At 37.9% G+C, this 22,395-nt stretch overlaps 1 protein-coding gene and 7 non-coding genes across 8 annotated transcripts in view; all 8 read left to right on the top strand.

Annotated features, from left to right (window-relative positions):
- The window catches only part of LOC117208472 (dynein beta chain, ciliary-like), a 63,646-nt gene that overhangs the window by 36,728 nt on the left and 4,523 nt on the right, over window positions 1–22,395 (top strand). The window contains exons 18-27 of the mRNA XM_033449669.1: window positions 178–453; window positions 2,262–2,667; window positions 3,568–3,884; window positions 11,513–11,645; window positions 14,885–15,166; window positions 15,481–15,687; window positions 17,537–17,738; window positions 19,971–20,102; window positions 21,377–21,552; window positions 22,055–22,165. Coding sequence (XP_033305560.1) covers window positions 178–453; window positions 2,262–2,667; window positions 3,568–3,884; window positions 11,513–11,645; window positions 14,885–15,166; window positions 15,481–15,687; window positions 17,537–17,738; window positions 19,971–20,102; window positions 21,377–21,552; window positions 22,055–22,165 — 2,242 coding nt within the window. The remainder of the gene's footprint in view (window positions 1–177; window positions 454–2,261; window positions 2,668–3,567; window positions 3,885–11,512; window positions 11,646–14,884; window positions 15,167–15,480; window positions 15,688–17,536; window positions 17,739–19,970; window positions 20,103–21,376; window positions 21,553–22,054; window positions 22,166–22,395) is intronic.
- On the top strand, window positions 7,449–7,567 carry LOC117208476. The gene has a single exon (XR_004487710.1). It is a non-coding gene; the product is annotated as a 5S ribosomal RNA (ribosomal RNA).
- LOC117208475 lies at window positions 7,776–7,894 on the top strand. Its single transcript, XR_004487709.1, has one exon. It is a non-coding gene; the product is annotated as a 5S ribosomal RNA (ribosomal RNA).
- LOC117208474 lies at window positions 8,829–8,947 on the top strand. Its single transcript, XR_004487708.1, has one exon. It is a non-coding gene; the product is annotated as a 5S ribosomal RNA (ribosomal RNA).
- LOC117208480 lies at window positions 9,156–9,274 on the top strand. Its single transcript, XR_004487714.1, has one exon. It is a non-coding gene; the product is annotated as a 5S ribosomal RNA (ribosomal RNA).
- Window positions 10,209–10,327, top strand: LOC117208479. The gene has a single exon (XR_004487713.1). It is a non-coding gene; the product is annotated as a 5S ribosomal RNA (ribosomal RNA).
- On the top strand, window positions 10,536–10,654 carry LOC117208478. Its single transcript, XR_004487712.1, has one exon. It is a non-coding gene; the product is annotated as a 5S ribosomal RNA (ribosomal RNA).
- On the top strand, window positions 10,863–10,981 carry LOC117208477. Its single transcript, XR_004487711.1, has one exon. It is a non-coding gene; the product is annotated as a 5S ribosomal RNA (ribosomal RNA).

Genomic DNA, 22,395 nt, shown 5'->3' with positions numbered 1-22,395 from the left:
CTCGATTCTCTTATCCTTTTCTCTCTCTCCTCTGTTTCCTTTTTCCTTCTTTCTTCCACGATTTGGTCTGCTGTTAACGGTTCTTGTCCGTTTTCTGCTTCCACCTGTGCCCTTCCCTCTCTTACTATAACTATTATATACTCTATATTTTATAAATACTTTTTTATTACTATAAAGGGCGATAAAAATTTGGGACAAAGAAGTAGATTATGACCCTCGTTTCCGGCTAATTTTACAAACGAAATTAGCTAATCCTCATTATAAGCCCGAGATACAAGCTCAAACTACTCTTATCAACTTTACTGTAACAAAAGATGGTTTGGAGGAACAACTTCTGGGTGACGTTGTGAAAGCTGAAAGACCTGATTTAGAATCCAAAAAAGCGGAATTAACTACTCAACAAAATACCTTCAAAATTACCTTGAAGAGATTGGAAGATGATCTTTTACACAGGTAGGTATATGATACAATTTTAGGTGGTATCCTATGTGTTGCGAATTATCAACTAGGTGGCGGCCAAAATCTCGAACATACCGTCCCCCTTGAACGGTCACATTCAAAAGTTTTCATTGTGAAGAAGTATGTAATTGCGCATAGTACATTTTGATGAGATATGGATTTACAAAAGTGCGATTATGGAATGAATATGTTAAATTCTAACATCTATGAACATTTTCCATCCTTCATACAGAGTTCTGTATTCGGCTATGGTTTTTGCCAACTTGCTGATAGAAAATCGACAAGATAACAGTTGGGAGTACATGGGACAAATGACATATTAGATGTGTTTAAGCTGACTGCGATGAATTACCCATATTCGAACGCAGGAGATTGTGGTGCCGTGTATGGCACGGCGTGCAGCTACCCATTGGGCATTCTTCAACAGAGTGTGTGCTACACAGACAATTGAAGCAAAGGTTTTTTTTCTCTCACTAGTTTTGATCGCTCGGGTACGGACGTTGTTAAAAATTTCTTGCAGTATCGCGAGACATGAGATCTATTACAAAGGTTGCACGTGATTCGAGACTGTGAGATGAATGTTTGGTTTGGAGTCCGGTTGGATTCGTGCAGTTTGCGTATGCCGTCTTGTTCCGGTAACGTAAATTATCCTGACGGGTTGTAGAGTGTGATAGCGTTTGATATGATGATGCTGTAAGTTCTAACATCCCGCAGCGACCGTCTAAAAATTTGAACAGTTCTTCGACTATTGGGAAGGGTGTGTTTACTATCCTTTCCTTCCATTTTAACTCGGTCTCGCGATCTAACTTGAATGTACGCAAATAGAGCAGCACTGCATCCGCGGTCGGTTGTTTGAGCGCCTGCAAGACTCTATAATGAGTTTCTATCTTCTTTGAATGGGATTATAGGTCTTGGTACGATGTAAAGGCCGCTGTAAAGGAGCCATGTAAAACAATGTCTTTAAATGGTTGACTACGATTTTTACAGGTTCGTTGTATCTCTTTTGTAAAATCTCCCATGCTATCGAATAATTTATGGCTCTAATGTCTAATGATGCTATTGCGTTAGCATCCTGTATTAGGCAAGGGCGAAGATAAATGAATCGCTTACAGTCGTCAATACGTAAATTCTCGTGTACTATGAAGCGAAATTGCACCGCGAGCCTTGGCCAGGATCCCGAAAATGTACATAGCTGATTTTTTAATAATGCTATTTCATTGTCGGCTGGAACCGAATATGGTGTGCCCAGTGAGATTAGCGTACTATCTGTTGGCTCTCTTATCCGCATTTTTGTCTGTTTAATTATATCTCGAGCGCGTTCTTTACAGGTATAAAATGTTGCTTTTGGTTAAGGTATTCTTCTATTGTCTGCCCATAGTCTGTCTCGTCTAATTCGCTATGGGTATCTTTAAATGGGACATATTCTTTTTCCAAGTCGTCTAACGTATATCGAATAGGGGTTGCTGACCTTCCTTCATCATAGTATCAAGTACCGCATATTAAACATTTTGTAGAAAAAAGTCATTAAAATTTAATTTTCATTTAAATAGTAGCCAGTTATTAATAGATCTGGAAGAAATCTCCAAAAATGAAGTGATTAAATAGTATCAATTTTTAATTGTTGTGATTACGAATAACTATTAACTATTATTTAATATTTATAATATTTCACTCGTAATCAAAATCTTTTAATTAAAGATATTAACTGTTATATCTCAACTTTCAAAATTTGTCTTATGACAGTTATGGTGTGTGTTTACAAATGTAAATATCATGACATAATGTTGTGTTTCTTTTCAAAGGTTATCGACTGCTGGGCCAGACATTTTAAGCGACGTCGATCTCGTGATCAATCTCGAAACCACGAAAAAAACTGCTGCGGAAATAGAAATAAAAGTAGCTGAAGCTAGAGTAACTGCTGTAAAGATAGACGAGGCTCGAGAAATTTATCGTCCTGTTGCGGCTCGAGCCAGCCTCTTATATTTCGTTTTAAACGATTTGAACAAGATCAATATGCTCTATCAGTTTTCTTTGAAAGCTTTCAGCGTTGTCTTTCTAAACGCAATTAGATTTGCAGTAGCTTCGGAGGATTTGGCTAAGCGCGTGGCTCTTTTAATGGATAGCATCACTTATCTAGTTTTCATTTATACAAGCAGAGGATTATTTGAAGCCGATAAATTGACATTCCTTTGTCAAATGACCATTCAGGTAAATATTTTATAATTTAGATCAGCGGTTCTCAATCTGTGGAACCCGCCATCCGTGTTGCCAGATCCAAGGGATTTCTTTTTCTTGGTTTTGTTTTGTCACTATTCCTATCTTATACCTAGTAATTACTGTATTACTTATACGCTTCGTATCAGTAATTTGTATAAAACAACCATCTTCCATTAACTACATTGCAACATATCCTTAATACTAATTACTGAACATCGAATATAGATATATATAATGAAATATATATACGTTAAAAATATATATTTGATGGAATCTAAATTAAATAAACTTTGGTGGATATTAAAAATTCCATATTGCTTTTATCATTTTATCAATTTATTTACTAATTTATTGATTTCATCGAAATATCTTTTCAACGAATCTATTGTTTTATCACATCAATAGGGTCTTTGTTCCACTAAATATCTTTTTTTTTTAATTACCGAATCGGCCAAAAAATCGTGTCTTCTGAACAATTAGCCTGCACTTGACAAACAGGTTGGTGCCATAGGATAGGTGTTAATATGATCTTTTTATTTACTGCATTATCAATTGTATGGAATCTCATGTACTGTACTATATACTATTTTACTCTACTATATTAGATGTGATAATTATAATTGGTATAATTGCATAATTTATTATTAATCTTATAATCGAGTTCAATAATACAAACCAAACGGTTAGATACTTCTAACAAGAAAAGAAAAACAACGTTAAAATAGCGATAAATAACGTAGTATATTGATTAGAAAAATTTTGCATAGAAGTGCAAAGTTTACCAAAAAAATCTTCCTGGGATAAACTAAATCATATGAGGGTAGCTTGCAACACTACATATCGCATTTTTCTTGCGACTAACGTCACATCGAATAATTCTATTTGTTTTAGATTTTTATGGAAGCAAAGGAAATATCACAATCAGAACTTGACTTCCTACTACGATTTCCGTATATTCCCGAGTTAACAAGCCCTGTAGACTTTTTAACAGACGTCGGTTGGGGAGGGATTAAATATTTGAGCCAAATGGAGGATTTTCAAAATTTAGAAAAAGACATAGAAGGTGCTGCAAAACGATGGAAGAAGTTTGTAGAATCAGATACGCCGGAACGAGAAAGTTTCCCACAAGATTGGAAAAATAAAACTGCTCTGCAAAGATTATGCATTATGAGATGTCTTAGACTGGATCGTATGACTTACGCGATTAGGTATGTTCCTGTCATATTAACTCATTTGATACTTCACGTTACATTACAAATCCTAGGAATTTATTTTTTCAGTTATATCTTACTTGAATCATGTTATTCCTATAGAATTTCTGCGACGTCGTTTTTTATTCTAATGTCCTTTTTATTGAGCCATTACGAGCTATCATTATCAAGCACATTCCTTAAACCCAGGTTAATGAGTGCATCATCTGCTATCTATGTACAGCATACAATCATCATAACCTGTTTCGGCCGTAATGACAGTTTCAGCATTTGTTTAAGAGTTTCATTAGTATCCAAACATTGTCCAGATTGTGTACGATTACCGTCTACTAAAACAGCCTCTTGACTGCGAAAGTGAGTGTCGCAGTCACATTACCTCACATTATATCGTTCTCATTTTGGCACACACCTATGTTTCTTTAAATATTCCATTTTTTGATCATCAGGAACAAATAAGAAAGGTGTCTACTTCAGCCAACGCTCAAACCGCGTTGAGTGCACTCGTTCTCGTCCGATCACGAAAGTTAAGCAGTGATGAGTGCTATCCCTTTTGTGGGAAGTTCCTTGATTGCTTTATTGCTTATTAGGTCGTGTCCTGCTGCTTTCTTGGGGTTTAGGCGACTGATTGTTTCTATAGTCTCTGCAGAGGAGAAGGGTTCGATAGGAGGGGACATTTGGAAGGGGGTGTGAAGGTATTCGGTAACGTCCGCGGCGGCTTTGGGGGAATGGGGTTTGAATACTTTTGACAAGTGTTTAGCAAACAGATCGGCTTTTTCTGTAGGGCTTCGCGCCCATCCACCTTGCGGACGGCGGATAGGTGGGATTATTTGTGGGGGGCGTGTGAGTTTCCTGGAGGCCTTCCATAGTGAGTAGTTGGCGTCGGCTGTGGGGGATAAGCTGGCGAGGTATTTATGGAAGCAGTCGTTTTTATAGATTTTTAAGGTTCTGGATAGCTTCCTAGTTGCGTTGTTAAGTTTGCGTTTGTCCTCCGGTGTTCTATGGGTCTGCCATACTCTTCTTAGTCTACGTTTTCCTGCTATTTTTTTTAGTATGTATTGGGGATATTCTTGTTTGCTGTTAGATGGCTTTGTCGGTGTGGAGAGGCGGATTGCGTTTATTATGCTCGTGTTTAAGTATTCCGTGGCTGCTTCGATATCTTCCTTTGTTTTTAGTGGGGTGAAGGCTGAGGTTGAGTGTGTAAAGACTTCTCTGAAGAGCTGCCAGTTGGTGTGTTGGTTGTGAATGGAGCCGTTAGGTGTATTCTCGATGATTGTTGAACTGACTGTTGCTATCACGGGAGAATGATCAGAGGAGAGATCAGCCGAGGAGTTGATCTGGACGTGTCTTGATGGGATATTTTTAGTTATGAAGAAGTCGAGAAGGTCGGGTATTTTGTTGGTGTCAGTGGGCCAGTATGTGGGTTCGTATGTGGTGAGGTAGTTGAGGTTGTTGTTTATTATGCTGTTTAAGAGGTTTTTGCCTCTTGCTGTAACCAGTCTGCTGCCCCATTGGGTGTGCTTGGCGTTATAGTCTCCTCCAGCTATGAATCTATTGCCCAGGGTGTCCAGGAAGTTATCAAAGTCTTCTTTGGCGATGGAGTGTCTGGGAGGGCAGTATACTGCTGAAGTGGTGATTGAGCCATGACAGTCTTCTATTGCTACGTTTGTTGCTTGGAGGTAGTCTTTCTGGAATGATGGAAGTTCGTAGTGCTTAATACTTGCTTTGATTATTATTCCGGTGCCACCGTGGGCCTTTCCGCTGGGGTGTTGGGTATGGTAGAATTTGTAACCATTTATTTTCAGGTAGCTCTTGTCGGTGAAGTGGGTTTCCGATACGAGCATTACGTCGATTTGCTGGTGTTTTAAGAAGAGTTCTAGTTCAAGTTTGTGTTGCGCTAGACCGTTGGCGTTCCAGAGTGCTATGCGCCTTGGTTTTATTTTGAGTCGGGGCGTGATATTTTTTCCACGATGAGTGTTAGTAGCGATAGCAAGTGATTTATTTGCTCTGATTGTTTCTCTATTAGCTTTTCAAGCCTTGAGGAGTCGTCTGTGTTAGGTGGGTTGGGGACACTGTTTTGGGGAAGGTTCCTTTGGCTGTTCGGGTTATTTTGGATGCCTTGTACTGCTTGGGCATAGGAGGTCGAGGTGGAGATGAATTTGGTAGGACTGGGTGTTTGGTTGGTTGAGGGGGTTGGGGTAGTCGTGAATTTCGGCGGGCTGGGTGTTTGGTTGGATACCTCTTTTGCTCTGAGCTTAGGGTACCTGTTCGTGTATAGTGTTTTATATGCTGGGCAGCCTTTGTAGTTGGCAGGGTGGTCCCCTTGGCAGTGGATGCATTTCGCTGGGGTTTCCGGTGATTTGGCGCACTGGTCAGTGGAGTGAGTGCCTGCGCATTTAACGCAGCGGAAAGTATGGTTGCAGTATTTCTGCGTATGACCGTACCTTTGGCACCTTTTGCATTGCACTATTTCTTTTTTCACAAGCGGTGGTTCGATCTTTACTATCGCGTTCATTAGGCAACTGATGTTGTAGATTTCTTTATTGTTCGGCTTTTGTTTAATGTCTAGGAAGAATAAGGATAACGGGTCTTTCGAGACTCTATGCCTTATATTACTTACGTTGATGACTTCGTGGCCGAGTTTTGAAAGTTCGTATTTGAGTTCGTCTATGTCTGCTGAGTGGTGTATGTTTCGTAGAACCACCCGGAAAGGCCTTTCCATTTTGAGTTGGTAGGTGGGGAAGTTGGCGTTCAGGGTCCTGAGTGCCTTGGTGAGTTTTCTGTAAGCTTCTGGGTTCGTCGGCAGTATTTTTACTCTATTGTTGCTTATCTTAAGGTTATATTCCTCCTTGCTGATATCTCTCTCTAGGGACCTGGTCATTGTCTGTATGTCAATGACGTCGTCCACAAATATTGGTGGGGGAGGGGGGATTCTCTGTGAGTGTTGGTTTGGTGGCGGTTCTACGATTTCCATGGCGTCGTTTGAGGATTCCAATACGGCGAATCTGTTGTGTGTGTTTATTTGCGTTGCTGTTTCTATTTTCCTTTTCTTTGTAGTACTAGCGTCGTTAGTGCGGAGAGTTCTGCTACACTTCTGCCACGGGGGAGGGGGGTAGCTCGGGGTAGCTGCGAGTCTGCTCCGGAGAGCCTGGTCGCGGTTGTTGGGCCATCATCGAGCTAGTTAATTCGGAATGAACAACTAGTCGTGAGGCTGTGAGGCTAGTATTCGGGTTGGGGTTAGGTACGTGGGATTTTCTTCTCCCTAAAGGGTAAGGGACACTTAGCTGTGTTCACTTTCGAAGGTTGGGCGACACGTGTTGTTTTCGGACTACGCTGGGCACTAGAGACACGTCTGCACGCTTCGGCACTCCACAGCGAATTGACTTTTCTTGACAATGTATTTTTAATAATCTACAATCGAAGCATCGAGAAAGAGAAATGTTTTAGTATTACGCGATCATTTTCATACATTGAATCATTCTCATTTTGGCACACACCACCTATGTTTCTTTAAATATTCTATTTTTTGATCATCAGGAACAAATAAGAAAGGTGTTTACTTCAGCCAACGCTCAAACCGCGTTGAGTGCACTCGTTCTCGTCCGATCACGAAAGTTAAGCAGCGCTGGGCACGGATAGTACTTGGATGGGTGACCGCCTGGGAACTCCGTGTGGTGTTGGCTTTTTTTTTATTTTTCCAATATTTTTTACCTTTTTTGACAATGTATTTTTAATAATCTACAATCAAAGCATCGAGAAAGAGAAATGTTTTAGTATTACGCGACCATTTTCATACATTGTATCATTCTCATTTTGGCACACACCACCTATGTTTCTTTAAATATTCTATTTTTTGATCATCAGGAACAAATAAGAAAGGTGTCTACTTCAGCCAACGCTCAAACCGCGTTGAGTGCACTCGTTCTCGTCCGATCACGAAAGTTAAGCAGCGCTGGGCACGGATAGTACTTGGATGGGTGACCGCCTGGGAACTCCGTGTGGTGTTGGCTTTTTTTTTATTTTTCCAATATTTTTTACCTTTCTTGACAATGTATTTTTAATAATCTACAATGGAAGCATCGAGAAAGAGAAATGTTTTTGTTACGTCGCGTAACACTCTACCTAGCCCAGGCCACACACCGCGGGCAATATGGCAACCAGATGTCACCGGATACTCGCAGCGTATCCTCCATAGTTGCAAGTACCTTCCATAAATCTCATAGATTTCCTAGAGAAGGTCCTTCGAACAAAACAAACATCTGGTTCCGAGGAATTTCTAAAGACTATTGTCTACCACGGCTGGACAAGGGAAAGTTAGTTTTTCTCACGCACGCTGCAACTTTCCTCCCACTAACCACTTTCTCTCGAGGGCGTTTAAGACCCTTCGTTTAACCAATTAAAAACGAAGCCTATTCCCTCACTCTCCTAAATAACATCGGCACCAACAAATCCGATGGTCCCGTGCGCTAGACACACCCATCCTTAGCTTTCCTCCGACACATCATCGTCTCCCAAGACAGTATTGATTTTACATCCTTCGAACGGTCAACATCCTTCGAGCGGGTATACACACCCGCAGATCAGTCACTCATTCATCTCGTACATACGCACCAGTGTAACTGCCTTCGTTATAAGTTGTGGAATAAACGGTGAAATATAACTTACTACTGTGTCATATTCATTCAACCACCTCTGTTATCTTAACCGAAACAGGGGAACGACTACTTCGCGGCGTCGATTCACCGAATCGTAGCGAGAATTTACGCCTCTCGCTGACGCGTTTTCCTCGCGACCGCGTCTCTCCGCGAACGGTCGTAACAGTTTTAGTATTACGCGACCATTTTCATACATTGAATCATTCTCATTTTGGCACACACCACCTATGTTTCTTTAAATATTCTATTTTTTGATCATCAGGAACAAATAAGAAAGGTGTCTACTTCAGCCAACGCTCAAACCGCGTTGAGTGCACTCGTTCTCGTCCGATCACGAAAGTTAAGCAGCGCTGGGCACGGATAGTACTTGGATGGGTGACCGCCTGGGAACTCCGTGTGGTGTTGGCTTTTTTTTTATTTTTCCAATACTTTTTACCTTTTTTGACAATGTATTTTTAATAATCTACAATCAAAGCATCGAGAAAGAGAAATGTTTTAGTATTACGCGACCATTTTCATACATTGTATCATTCTCATTTTGGCACACACCACCTATGTTTCTTTAAATATTCTATTTTTTGATCATCAGGAACAAATAAGAAAGGTGTCTACTTCAGCCAACGCTCAAACCGCGTTGAGTGCACTCGTTCTCGTCCGATCACGAAAGTTAAGCAGCGCTGGGCACGGATAGTACTTGGATGGGTGACCGCCTGGGAACTCCGTGTGGTGTTGGCTTTTTTTTTATTTTTCCAATATTTTTTACCTTTCTTGACAATGTATTTTTAATAATCTACAATGGAAGCATCGAGAAAGAGAAATGTTTTTGTTACGTCGCGTAACACTCTACCTAGCCCAGGCCACACACCGCGGGCAATATGGCAACCAGATGTCACCGGATACTCGCAGCGTATCCTCCATAGTTGCAAGTACCTTCCATAAATCTCATAGATTTCCTAGAGAAGGTCCTTCGAACAAAACAAACATCTGGTTCCGAGGAATTTCTAAAGACTATTGTCTACCACGGCTGGACAAGGGAAAGTTAGTTTTTCTCACGCACGCTGCAACTTTCCTCCCACTAACCACTTTCTCTCGAGGGCGGTTAAGACCCTTCGTTTAACCAATTAAAAACGAAGCCTATTCCCTCACTCTCCTAAATAACATCGGCACCAACAAATCCGATGGTCCCGTGCGCTAGACACACCCATCCTTAGCTTTCCTCCGACACATCATCGTCTCCCAAGACAGTATTGATTTTACATCCTTCGAACGGTCAACATCCTTCGAGCGGGTATACACACCCGCAGATCAGTCACTCATTCATCTCGTACATACGCACCAGTGTAACTGCCTTCGTTATAAGTTGTGGAATAAACGGTGAAATATAACTTACTACTGTGTCATATTCATTCAACCACCTCTGTTATCTTAACCGAAACAGGGGAACGACTACTTCGCGGCGTCGATTCACCGAATCGTAGCGAGAATTTACGCCTCTCGCTGACGCGTTTTCCTCGCGACCGCGTCTCTCCGCGAACGGTCGTAACAGTTTTAGTATTACGCGACCATTTTCATACATTGAATCATTCTCATTTTGGCACACACCACCTATGTTTCTTTAAATATTCTATTTTTTGATCATCAGGAACAAATAAGAAAGGTGTCTACTTCAGCCAACGCTCAAACCGCGTTGAGTGCACTCGTTCTCGTCCGATCACGAAAGTTAAGCAGCGCTGGGCACGGATAGTACTTGGATGGGTGACCGCCTGGGAACTCCGTGTGGTGTTGGCTTTTTTTTTATTTTTCCAATACTTTTTACCTTTTTTGACAATGTATTTTTAATAATCTACAATCGAAGCATCGAGAAAGAGAAATGTTTTAGTATTACGCGACCATTTTCATACATTGAATCATTCTCATTTTGGCACACACCACCTATGTTTCTTTAAATATTCTATTTTTTGATCATCAGGAACAAATAAGAAAGGTGTCTACTTCAGCCAACGCTCAAACCGCGTTGAGTGCACTCGTTCTCGTCCGATCACGAAAGTTAAGCAGCGCTGGGCACGGATAGTACTTGGATGGGTGACCGCCTGGGAACTCCGTGTGGTGTTGGCTTTTTTTTTATTTTTCCAATATTTTTTACCTTTTTTGACAATGTATTTTTAATAATCTACAATCAAAGCATCGAGAAAGAGAAATGTTTTAGTATTACGCGACCATTTTCATACATTGTATCATTCTCATTTTGACACACACCACCTATGTTTCTTTAAATATTCTATTTTTTGATCATCAGGAACAAATAAGAAAGGTGTCTACTTCAGCCAACGCTCAAACCGCGTTGAGTGCACTCGTTCTCGTCCGATCACGAAAGTTAAGCAGCGCTGGGCACGGATAGTACTTGGATGGGTGACCGCCTGGGAACTCCGTGTGGTGTTGGCTTTTTTTTATTTTTCCAATATTTTTTACGGAGGTAAGCTCGAGGCTGGGTGCTATGTTTAGTTTATTTGCGTTTAGTCCCTTTGTAACTGCAAAATCTAGTAGGTCAGGTATTTTGCTCAGGTCTCTCGGCCAGTATGTCCGTCTTCCCATTGATAATATATTGAGGTTAGTGTTTCTAATGTAGTTTTCCAAGATTCTACCTCGTGGTGTTGTGATTCTTGGTCCCCCATAGTGTGTGCTTCGAGTTGTATATTTGATAAATTGATATTGATATTGATAAATTTAAAAAACATACATAATCATAATATTTTTGTAGAAACAACAACATTCCAAAAATCTATTCACCCTATCGTAGCACGTATAAGAAATACTTAATTATTTTTTTCCGTCTATTTCACAAATCTGTTATTTATAAAAAAGAGCATTAAGAATATCGGGAACACCCTGTATACTATTTGGTATTACTTTAAATTAAAATATTTCCTTTTTCCTTAAATTGTTTAAAATACTGTATCTCGTGAATTTATTTAGGTGCTTCGTAGAAGAAAAACTTGGTTCAAAATTTGTTGAATCCAGATCTCCACCTTTTCATAAATCCTTTGAAGAAACCAGTTCAATCACGCCTGTATTTTTCATTCTCTCTCCAGGCGTTGATCCGTTGAAAGTAAGAAATTTATCAATAGTTACAAACATTTTTTATGCATAACAGATCTGTTAATTTTCTTTTTTATTCACATAATATCACATTGGCTTATTAGTTATTAATAACCATTTAGTATTGTGTTGTCGATCGAAACAAAAATCCAGTAGTTTGTTTATAGTCTATCAGGATAGTTTCCAAAAGCTTATCAAGATTCGTCTAGGTGAGCTGTTTAAATTTATCTGAGGAAAGGAAAAGAAAATTTGACTGAAGGTTCTTAAGAATCTTTTGTGTTCTTTTTGTTAAGTACTTCGGGCCTCCAAGGTTCTGAGCTGAATATCGTACGGTCCCTTACAATCTGCTTACTAAAAGGCATCACTACTTTCCCCACTCCGTAGCAAGATCCTTTAAACGAAGTCTACTTTTTATTCTTCTTCCCATTCGCGACCAGACGCGCGCAACCGCGAAGTTACGACACGACTCTGCGAGTACAAAGTATATGGAAGGCATACATATATGTCGAGTCAAAGTCCAAGTCTAGGCCCGAGTCGTCCTCGTGGCGGGAGCTTGGGATAGGTAATGATTCTTCACTGAAGCTATCCATTTTCTTACACCACTGAAGTGACTTTTATTGACACACACAAAGATGTTACAAAGTTGACGCAAACTCACAATGATCACACACTCGCGACACTGGTGACAATGGTCTTAGGTTCGCTAAGGAATCCGCGGACAACGGGATGGTAGTTGTACGTACTCGTAGAATCTAAGTCGGATTCTTTGTTAATATTCACTGACCGTAAGGCGTTAAACTTCTTGTCGATGAATACCGCATATGAAAACTATGATGGGGCGTGTCTAAGGACACGAGATCATCGGATTCGTCGGGGATATCACACGTTCGGAAAGTAAGGGAAATTGACGTTGCTGCTAATTGGCCAATCTCCATATGGGTAGTTAGAAAAGGATGCTAGCCGCCCTTGAGGGAAGGTTGCTAGTGGGAGACGTCGTTCGTGGAAAAATAGGTCTCTCCTGTCTTCCTGTAACTGGGACAAAGACTGTGTATCTGTTGAGGGATTTTAGGTAACTAGATATTAGTGTTTATAACAATCCTCGGGCTAGCCGATCACGTACTGCGGAGACGCGTCGACATCTGGTAAACATCCTGCCTGGAGAATAGGATCTGCGTGTGGCGAGCTACGGGACAGTAACCGTTGGAATGTTTACTGCCTCGTGCCGCCACAAATCTTTCTTTTAAGGAGAGCTATAGGGTTACTTAATGCCTTTGTTAGATGGACAGTTCGTCCCGTTGACCGCGGCCACGTACGGCGACTAATTGTCGCCTTGAGCCCAAGCTCATTGTCACAAGTCTCAAACAAATACAATTGGGTAGAGTGACGGCAAATCGTTTAATTATTTATTTATCTAATGTATAGCACTATTAACTTATAATAATAATAACATGTATAATGTATAATATTGTATGCAATATATAACTTTAGTATCTAAATAGTCTAGAGCAAGGACAAGAAAGGATGTTCTATTTGAAGTGAAGTTCAGTTTTATTTTAACAAGCAATACCCAATGCAAAAACTGACTACAATATCTTCGTAATCCTTATTCTCACACTGGGCTCACAACTTCTGTCTTCCCAGGTCCAAAAATGCTGACCCTCAACTCTCGCAACTTTCTCCCACTCCTTTACTCATTTAGCTTTGACGTCACCAAGGCACGCTCTCTCTCTCTCTCTTTCTCTCTTCCCCAGCACCCTTACGATTCTTAATTTATACCTTAAATTTACAACTTATACTATCTCGAGAAAACTCGAACTTAAACATATGATAGTCCAAGTGTATATACCCTTTTCTTTTTGATATTACATACCGCTATATAGGGCGAAACTGTAGAAACGTTATCTATCCTCGGATTTCTATGATTTTTGGGTATGTTATAGAAATATTTTGAACAACTTTTACCTTTATAGTATACTGTATATAAGGAGTGAACTTGTTTAGTTTTCAATATATTTGCAAGAAACTACCAGCTCAATTATAGTGTATTTCTGCCTATAAATGTTCATCTCTGACAACGTATGCATCGGTCTGGTTATCAGTCGTCGGTCACTTATCTTCTGTGTATTAAGAATTACTCACTTATTTAATATTTGAACCCAATACATTTATGGTATTCACTTATAATTGAGTTATAAGTTACCAGTCATAACAGACTCTTGTAGCCTCGCATGTGTACGATGTGCACGAAGCCTTTAAACTCGCCCAACCCTCGTTTTAAAAGAGAAGATAAGTGACCGGCAATCGGTAACCAAACTAACGCATAAGCTGTCAGGGTTGCACAACTGCAGATGTAGAATTCACTGTAGTGATATAGTTTTTCGTGATAGTGATAGTTTTTCGTGCATATCCCGGAAACTGAGCGAATTCACTTCTTATATAGGAAAAGGTTATTTGAAATATCGATTTCCACAACACTTTCAAAAACATGGAAATCGAAGACTAGTTAACGTTTCTGCAGTTCCACCTACCAAATCATATTCTCTTCGACGCTATTCAATTTTTATGCGAAAGATTTTTCCATAAAGTAAGTAATTTTGTAATAGTTTGAAATGATGAAGTTAGATGCTTCATCCTATTTAGCGTAGATTATCATACGTTCAAAGGAATAGCTTTCTGTTTGTTCATTAATATGGCATTACTTAGTTTTTATCTAATTGGGAAATCTAAACATTTTCTAATGTAACTTCAATGTAAGAGCTAATGAAATTTTAAGGTCATTTTCCAAAAGAACGGTTTATTTGCAACCCATGGTTCCTTGCAGATATTACGTGATCCATTAGATATCCATTACACGATGGCATACAAAAAATTTACCTTTGAAATTCTATTGTACGGTATCTTTCTTTAATAAATCTGCACCGATCTGAAGGTGTGGGATCATCTATCAAAGTCATGAGATATATATAATTCATGAATACCCTGAACAACCAATAACCTATAAGCAAACTGCGTAACATTTAATAATTTTTCTTTAATGCAATATAATTGTAACACCTTCTTACTCTTCTCATTTCCTATATTCTGTTGCTTTCGATGGCATATGCTTCGTTTATCAATTTATAACCTGAATCGAAGACAATTAATATTAAGAATTATGGATACCTAATGAATTACACAAAAACATGTTACGAAAATCAACGTGATCACATCGAATATGTATTTACAATAACGACAACGATAAAAATTCAGGACGTGGAAAAACTGGGTATGCAATTGGGTTTCACTTTTGGAGGAAGAAATTTCCATAATGTGTCACTGGGTCAAGGTCAAGAACCCATAGCGGAAGAAGCCATAGAACTTTCCGCGAACGAAGGCCATTGGGTAATTTTGCAAAATGTCCATTTGGTGAGGAAATGGTTGCCTACATTAGAAAAAAAGATGGAACAGTGCTCGGAGAATCCACATGATGATTATCGATTGTTCATTAGTGCGGAACCCAGTCCTGATCCTCATGAATCGATAATACCTCAGGTAATAAACAATTGTATAATTTGAAAAAGCAAAAGAAAATATGCACTTTTAATTAAGTTAACATGTGCTAATTATATTCTTTAACCCTCCGTCGGTAATATGGTCTTTCTCTAACGCGGTCGGCATTACAGGTCCTTTAGTAACTGGTCTAATTTCTTACTGTATTTTTGCCTTAATAAAATCTAAGAAAATTCTGAGATACCTATTATAGACCCAAATTCACTATGTAAGTGATACTTTAGCCAATAAATAAGTAGATAATGTCGATAGGAAACACTGATTACTAAATTTAAGGTTCGTTAAATTGTACACAGGGTATACTAGAATCAGCCATAAAGATCACGAACGAACCACCATCTGGAATTCAAGCGAACATCCACAAAGCGTTGGATAACTTTACCCAGGAAACTTTGGAGTCCTGCAGCAAGGAAACCGAATTCAAAGCAATATTATTTGCACTTTGTTATTATCACGCTGTACTTGCAGAACGTAGAAAATTTGGGGCGCAAGGATGGAATAGGGTAAGTAACTTTAAATCTTAATGGATCATAACGTTAAATTAGAAATTATAGATCGAAGATTTGTAAATGTTGAAACAATGAGAGAAGCCAAAAACAATGTTTACGATATCTTGTGTAATGTAATAACTTAAAATTAATACTCTTTCACAGATTTTTTATTAATTATAAGACATATTTGGAATAGATCTCACAACTGTGGCATAATTTAAAACGTACTATAAGTGTCTTCCTTGTAGTCTGCAATTAAATTAGGAAAAGCTACTAATTTTTTACTAGTGATGATATTAGCAAAGTTTGTAAATTATATTCTTCAATAATTGTTGCTTTAGTAAATATATGCTCTAATAATAAATTATTAAATAATTTAGAACGTAACTATACACAAATAGCAATTAAACAAATTTCTCTGTTACTATGTTGTTAATCGTGGTTAAGAAATCACATTTACATATACAGGGTGGTTGGTAACTGGTGGTACAAGTGGAAAGAGGGTGATTCTACGCGAAGAAAGAAGTCGAAAATATAGAATAAAAATTTTTCGTTTGAAGCTTTGTTTTCGAGAAAATCGACTTTGAATTTTCGCTTGGTACGCGTGCACTTTATCGCGTCTCGTTATAACGGATCTCACTGTAGATTTTTAAAAAAATTTATAGAATAAAAATTTTATTTTTAATTTTTTTTTTTCGACTTCTTTTTTTCGCGTAGAATCACCCCCTTTCCGCTTGTACTACCAGTTACCAACCATCCTGTATATATATGTCGGGGTCACATTACGATTAGGGTTAGGGGCATTAAACGAATCTTCATTTGGATTCGATTCGACATTATTGTTATGCAATAGAGCAGGTATCTATTAGTGCAAATATGATTATTACAGAATTTGACAAGTAACCATGGTAATTAGATACTCGAGAAGCTAATGACAATGATCCGAGTTTCAATAACTATGTACAATTTGCTTGTCTACGGTACAAGTATTACTGAACTAACTCTTTTTTAAAACATAGAATATCCACCGACCGTAAAGACGCTATGTAACTCTCTAATGCGACCTCACGAGAGAATCACTTTCTATCGTTATGATGCTGCAGAGGAAAACTATGATGGGATGACGTTGATGTTAATTGGTCCATTTCCATGTTGGTAGTTAGAGACGGATGCTAGCCGTCGTTGAGGTGAACTGACTAGCGGTCAGCGTCGTTCGTGGGAAAAATAGATTTTCCCTATCTTCTGTTTGTCTGTTTGAAGGACTTTAGTTACCTAGATCTTAAGATTTATAACGGGTCTTCAGGCTAGCTGAACATGTACAATGGAGATGCGTCGACATCTTACTCGAAGAATAGGTTCTGCGTGTGGCGAGCCACTGGACAGAAACCGTTGGAATGTTTACTGTCGCGTGTCGCTACAAATATTTCTTTTAAGGAGAGCTATAGAATTACTCCATACCTTTATTAGACAAAGCGTTCATCCCGTGACCACGGCTACGTTCGGCGACTGGCTGCCGCTTCGAGCCTAAGCTCATTATCACAACTCTCGAACAATTACAATTGTTTAATTATAGCTATAGTAGACTCTAGATTACAATGTTGCGGGATTATCCAAAATTCCAAAGACTCCGGTGTTCTTTCATCTCCGACATATTAATATAATTAGATATGGTATTAGCAATGATTTTCGGAAATTTTCTCAAACAACACTTTCTGTAGAATAATTTTCTGTTTAGTAAAATGTAGTTTATTCTCATTCAAAATATGTTTAAACAAATTGATATAATTATAACAAGCTTATAAGTTATATACTAAATTTACACATATATGTACTTTCAAAAAACTACTTTCTTTTATGTCAGTCCTACCCATTCAACTTCGGTGATCTAACAATCAGCGTATCTGTATTATTTAATTACCTGGAAAATAGTATCAAAGTACCTTGGGAGGATCTTCGTTACTTATTTGGAGAAATAATGTATGGAGGACACATAACCGATGATTGGGATAGAAGACTATGCAAGACATATTTAGTAGAATATTTGAAAACGGAATTAGTTGAAGGTATATATGATAATTCACAATTATATTTCTAGTAATTGTATTTTTAAATACAATTACTTCTATAAAACTTTGTAAATTCTTTATTGGTCACTTCTTACAATAATCAAAACTTTTCAATATTGAAACGAAATATGCTTTATATCGTTAGGTCGTTATCTATGTATATCCCCTTCCCCAATTTACTTTTCTCTCTCATTACCCTCGTCTTCTCCTCCCACGATTTCAACGTTGGGATTATTATTGTGTTCTTTTCTCCCACCCTTACCTTCTATGTCCTCTCTACCTCTACCTCTACTCTCATATTTTCCTTTATGAATTCTGACACTGTCCCGTTATCGCTTTCCTTCCCCCATTCCGCGCCCTTTATTACGATGTTCCTCTTTCTTCTCTCCCTTTCTATCCTGCCCTGCTCCTCCTCAAACCTCCTGATTCTGCCCTCCAATTCTTTCCCACTCCTCCTTTCCATCTCTCCTTTCCATCTTTCCCACTCACTATCCCATCTTTTTCTTTCCGTCTCCCTCTCACTCCTCCATCTCTCACTCTCTCATCGTCTCTCTCCTTCCCACTCCTTCTTCCACCTTTCCCTCTCCTCTTTTCGATCCTTTTCCCATCTTTCTCTCTCTTCCTTCTTCTCCCTCCTCAACTCCTCTACTAGCTCTACCAACACCTCTAACCCCCTTTCTATTTTCTCCATCATCACGTTCTATGCTTCTTTGCCGCCCACTCTCATTACTGCCTCCTTCTCTGTCACGCTGTATCTTTCCAGCGTGTTTCTGCGTTCTTCCTTCTCTCTCACCTGGTTCGTTATCCTCGGTCTGCCTCTTGTCGCCATCTGTCTTTTTCCTGGCTAATTAGTTTTGTACTTTCGTTAACCTAACCTTTTCTTTCCTAGCTTTGTGTTTCACACTTTCTCCTGTCTTATTGACACTTTTTCTTTTATGCTTTTTTTTTATATCCCCTCTTCGTGCTTTCACCCTTTTCTTTCTCTTCTTCTTTCCCCTTTGTCTTCCTCCTCCTTTTCCCCTTCACTTTACACTTTTTCACCGCGCTCACTACCCACGTGTTACCTTCGCCCGCGTCCAAACCGGAAGTCGATATGCTTTATATCAATGTAGTTGCTTTAGAGATGCATATAATTCTTTACTATTTAATGATTACTAATCGTTTTCTTTTCTTATTTTGTATATATCTGAGGTGTTGGTAGTACGTGTGGAGTGCCAAAGAAATACTTTTGTTTAACAGTATATTTATTCTCACTTAACGGCTTTGTTACAAGTCTCGACTCGCGACTTGAGCGAAAGATAATTTACTCGCGTTTCTCGATTTCGACTGTTCAATCACGCTTCTTGGTCACCACTCACCTCTCAATCCATTTCGTTTCTTTTTGTCACCTCACAATATCCCCACTACTGTACTGACCGTGGTCACGTACGCCTTCTGTGGAGTATTTGGCGAAAGGACCGTAGGGATATCGATTGCTTACGTTTTGACGGTCTCTCGTAAACAGTCTGTCAACAATGGTATACTATGTACCGACGAAACCGTTGGAAAGTACTTTGTTGTCGAATGCCGCTACACATCACTTTGGATGATTATTATAACATAACCGATTTTTCAAAGTAATAATACAATTTCAATTTATTTTTTTATTTGAAAAGTAAATCTTTCACTTTATAGAAGTTTATAAACTCTAATGAAAAGATTAATGATAAGAATTCTTTTATTATTCTTGAATTAGCACAAGTACATATGAAATACGTTTTTTAAATTATTATAACATTGTATCTTCGTTTTCGTAATTTGTACACTTGTACAATTTCATAAAGTATTAATATACGGTTCACAAATATCTTCGAAATTGTTGATATTATATCGCTTTGCAATACACATCAAAATCAAATTATCTCTAAAACAGCCATTTCAGAGTGTGAATTTTATTCTATTATTTCTTTTGCCTTTTCAGGACTGCACCGATTAATGCCAAATAATAAAATACAAAATATATAATTCCACATAAAAATGTATTATTAACATTCAGAAATCCTTCAGTTATCCATTCGTGAAAAAATTATATCAAATTATATATTCCTCGAAATTGTTGAACTTTTGTTTGAAATATTTTTCGACACCATCAATAACTTCGACAATTTACGACGAGATGGAATTAGAAGGCATTACAACAATTTTTACAGAAACAGTTAACAAAGAAATGAATTTACACTTTTTGTGTAGGTGAACTATACCTTGCACCAGATTTTTTGGTACCACCAAATAGTGATTACGATGCATATCATCAGTACGTCGATAACTACCTACCTGCTGAAAGTCCTGTTCTGTATGGACTTCATCCCAATGCAGAAATTGGTAAATATATATAACATTTCAAAACGACCTAATGAAACTGACATAATATCATATCACACTATTAGATAATAACTAAGGAATACAAGTCAATGTTGTGAGATCGCTAATTCGAATCAAAGTTTATGTATTTGGAGTTGAAGTGATTAAGAATAGTAATCGTGAATCGATGAACGATGTCACAGTAGCATTATAATTAGCTGATATCCTCGGTCCTTACCCGGATGTGTGTCCTTATTAACTAATTGATGTTAACATTGCAACGAATAAGTCAAAACGAAAAGAAAATGAGTAACAATTGTTCTGAGAAATAATTACCTTGCTTGTTGTAAGACGCGAGTCTTATGCTCCCCACTATTGTATACGACGCTCGAACTTATCCCGAATACAGCCGAAGAATGACGATTGATCTGTTCGGGCCATCTCTCGCTGTCGTGCCAACTTCATTGTTACCAGTGAAGGAGCATTTTATTCGTTCTGAATCATTTGGTGTTCTCTTTCGTTGCTCGACAACTTAACATAGTAAATAGGGGCTATTCTGAATAAACCATCTTTGGAATATTCTCTATCGAATGATTCGAGTCCAATTTAAATCGGCGCAGTAGTTTTTAAGTTATAACCGAAGGAACATAAAAGTATTTTGCACTTTATATATGTATATATGTACATGTATATGTATACCAGAGATAGAGATGTTACAAAATTTGAAACCTATACTGGGCCCTTGACTGTTAGGCTCTGTTGGTTATAGACAACATAAATTAGAAGAAGTAATAATTCTGGTTGTAATAATTGCGTAATGTAATTAATTTTTATCTGCGGAAGACACGTCTGTATTTCGGATTGAATTCTTAAGAACTGGCCGTTTACAATGATTAAACTGTTTAACAATTGAACTATTAAACAAAAGAAAATAATATCGGCATCTTTTATATATATTTATATACAAATAAATGGTTGCTGTGTCTTTTTCCCACTTATATTGCAGTCTATGTATAAAGAAATTTATTTTCAATACGTTGAATAATATTTGTTGTCATATACTACGCACAAACACTCATTTCTCGTAATAATCCAACAGGTAGAAATAGAAATTTGTACGTACATTTTTTGATGAAGTTTCGTAATAGTCCAATAAAAAAAAAAAAAAATTCTAATTTGTCCTTAGCACTCGTAAATTGATGAATTCGTAATATAATGTCAAATTTTAGTCAATTCTCGATTTAACATAAAGACTTCCTGAAATTGATACAGAATTTATTTTATACATTTATTAGGGTTTTTAACACAAACTGTGGAAAATTTGTTTAAAACGTTATTGGGTATACTAACAAGAACTGCCAGCGATACAACAAGCGGAGATATTTCAAAGGAAGACAAAATAAAAGGACAAATAGAAGACTTATTGGACAAACTACCAGAAGAATTTAATATGCTAGAACTTTACAGCAAGGTACTCACTGTCTCTCTCTACTACTAATGTTAATGAATTACTTAATCAATCTAAATTTAAAATAGAAATTAGTAATTAAGAAACCGGAAATCTTTAAAGGAGCGTTCAGACGATCAATATTTATTATTAATATTATTGTCAATATTTAAGGATCTCAATATTGTATTGACAATGTACAGAATATTCAATTTTGGAAAACTAAGGCCAAACAGCGGTTGTAGGGGACATATGTATACACTCATACGGAAAAATTATTGAGTACTGATATTTAAAACATTTTAAGCTCATCAAAATCGTTGCATCATTTATCCAATTAACTGCGTTCAACGCGTATACACGACATTGCTTGATTTTAATTACGCACCCCGTAAGGGATTTTGAAAACTAAATTCCGCAGTTAACTGGTTAACATCGAAGATAGACCGAGGGACAAAATTGGGTATAAAAAGTCGGATCTCAAAACAATTTCCGTCTTTAATGAAATATTTGTTAAATTTCTTAGGTGGAAGATCGTACACCATTTGTCACAGTTGCTTTACAAGAGTGCGAACGAATGAATCTACTGTGTGAAGAACTTAGAAGATCCCTGCAAGAATTAGAGTTAGGTTTAAAAGTAATGACAAAGTTTTATGCATTTTTACATTTTTGCTGTATACTTTTTTACGCAAACGCATACATGACCGTTCGCATACACGACACATACAGAATACTAGATGTAACTAGGGTAAACTACAGCTCAGAAACAATATGAGATAGCAAAAAATCTCATTAAACAAAATTAGATAATTTCAAATAATACCTGATCTGGTGTATATATAAGTAGTATCTGGATGTATAACCAAA

Source organism: Bombus bifarius, unplaced genomic scaffold (genome assembly GCF_011952205.1).
Source record: "Bombus bifarius isolate JDL3187 unplaced genomic scaffold, Bbif_JDL3187 scf7180000008132, whole genome shotgun sequence".
NCBI lineage: Eukaryota > Metazoa > Arthropoda > Insecta > Hymenoptera > Apidae > Bombus > Bombus bifarius.
Note: the sequence above shows the minus strand (reverse complement) of the source record. Positions and strands in the feature narration are given on the sequence as shown.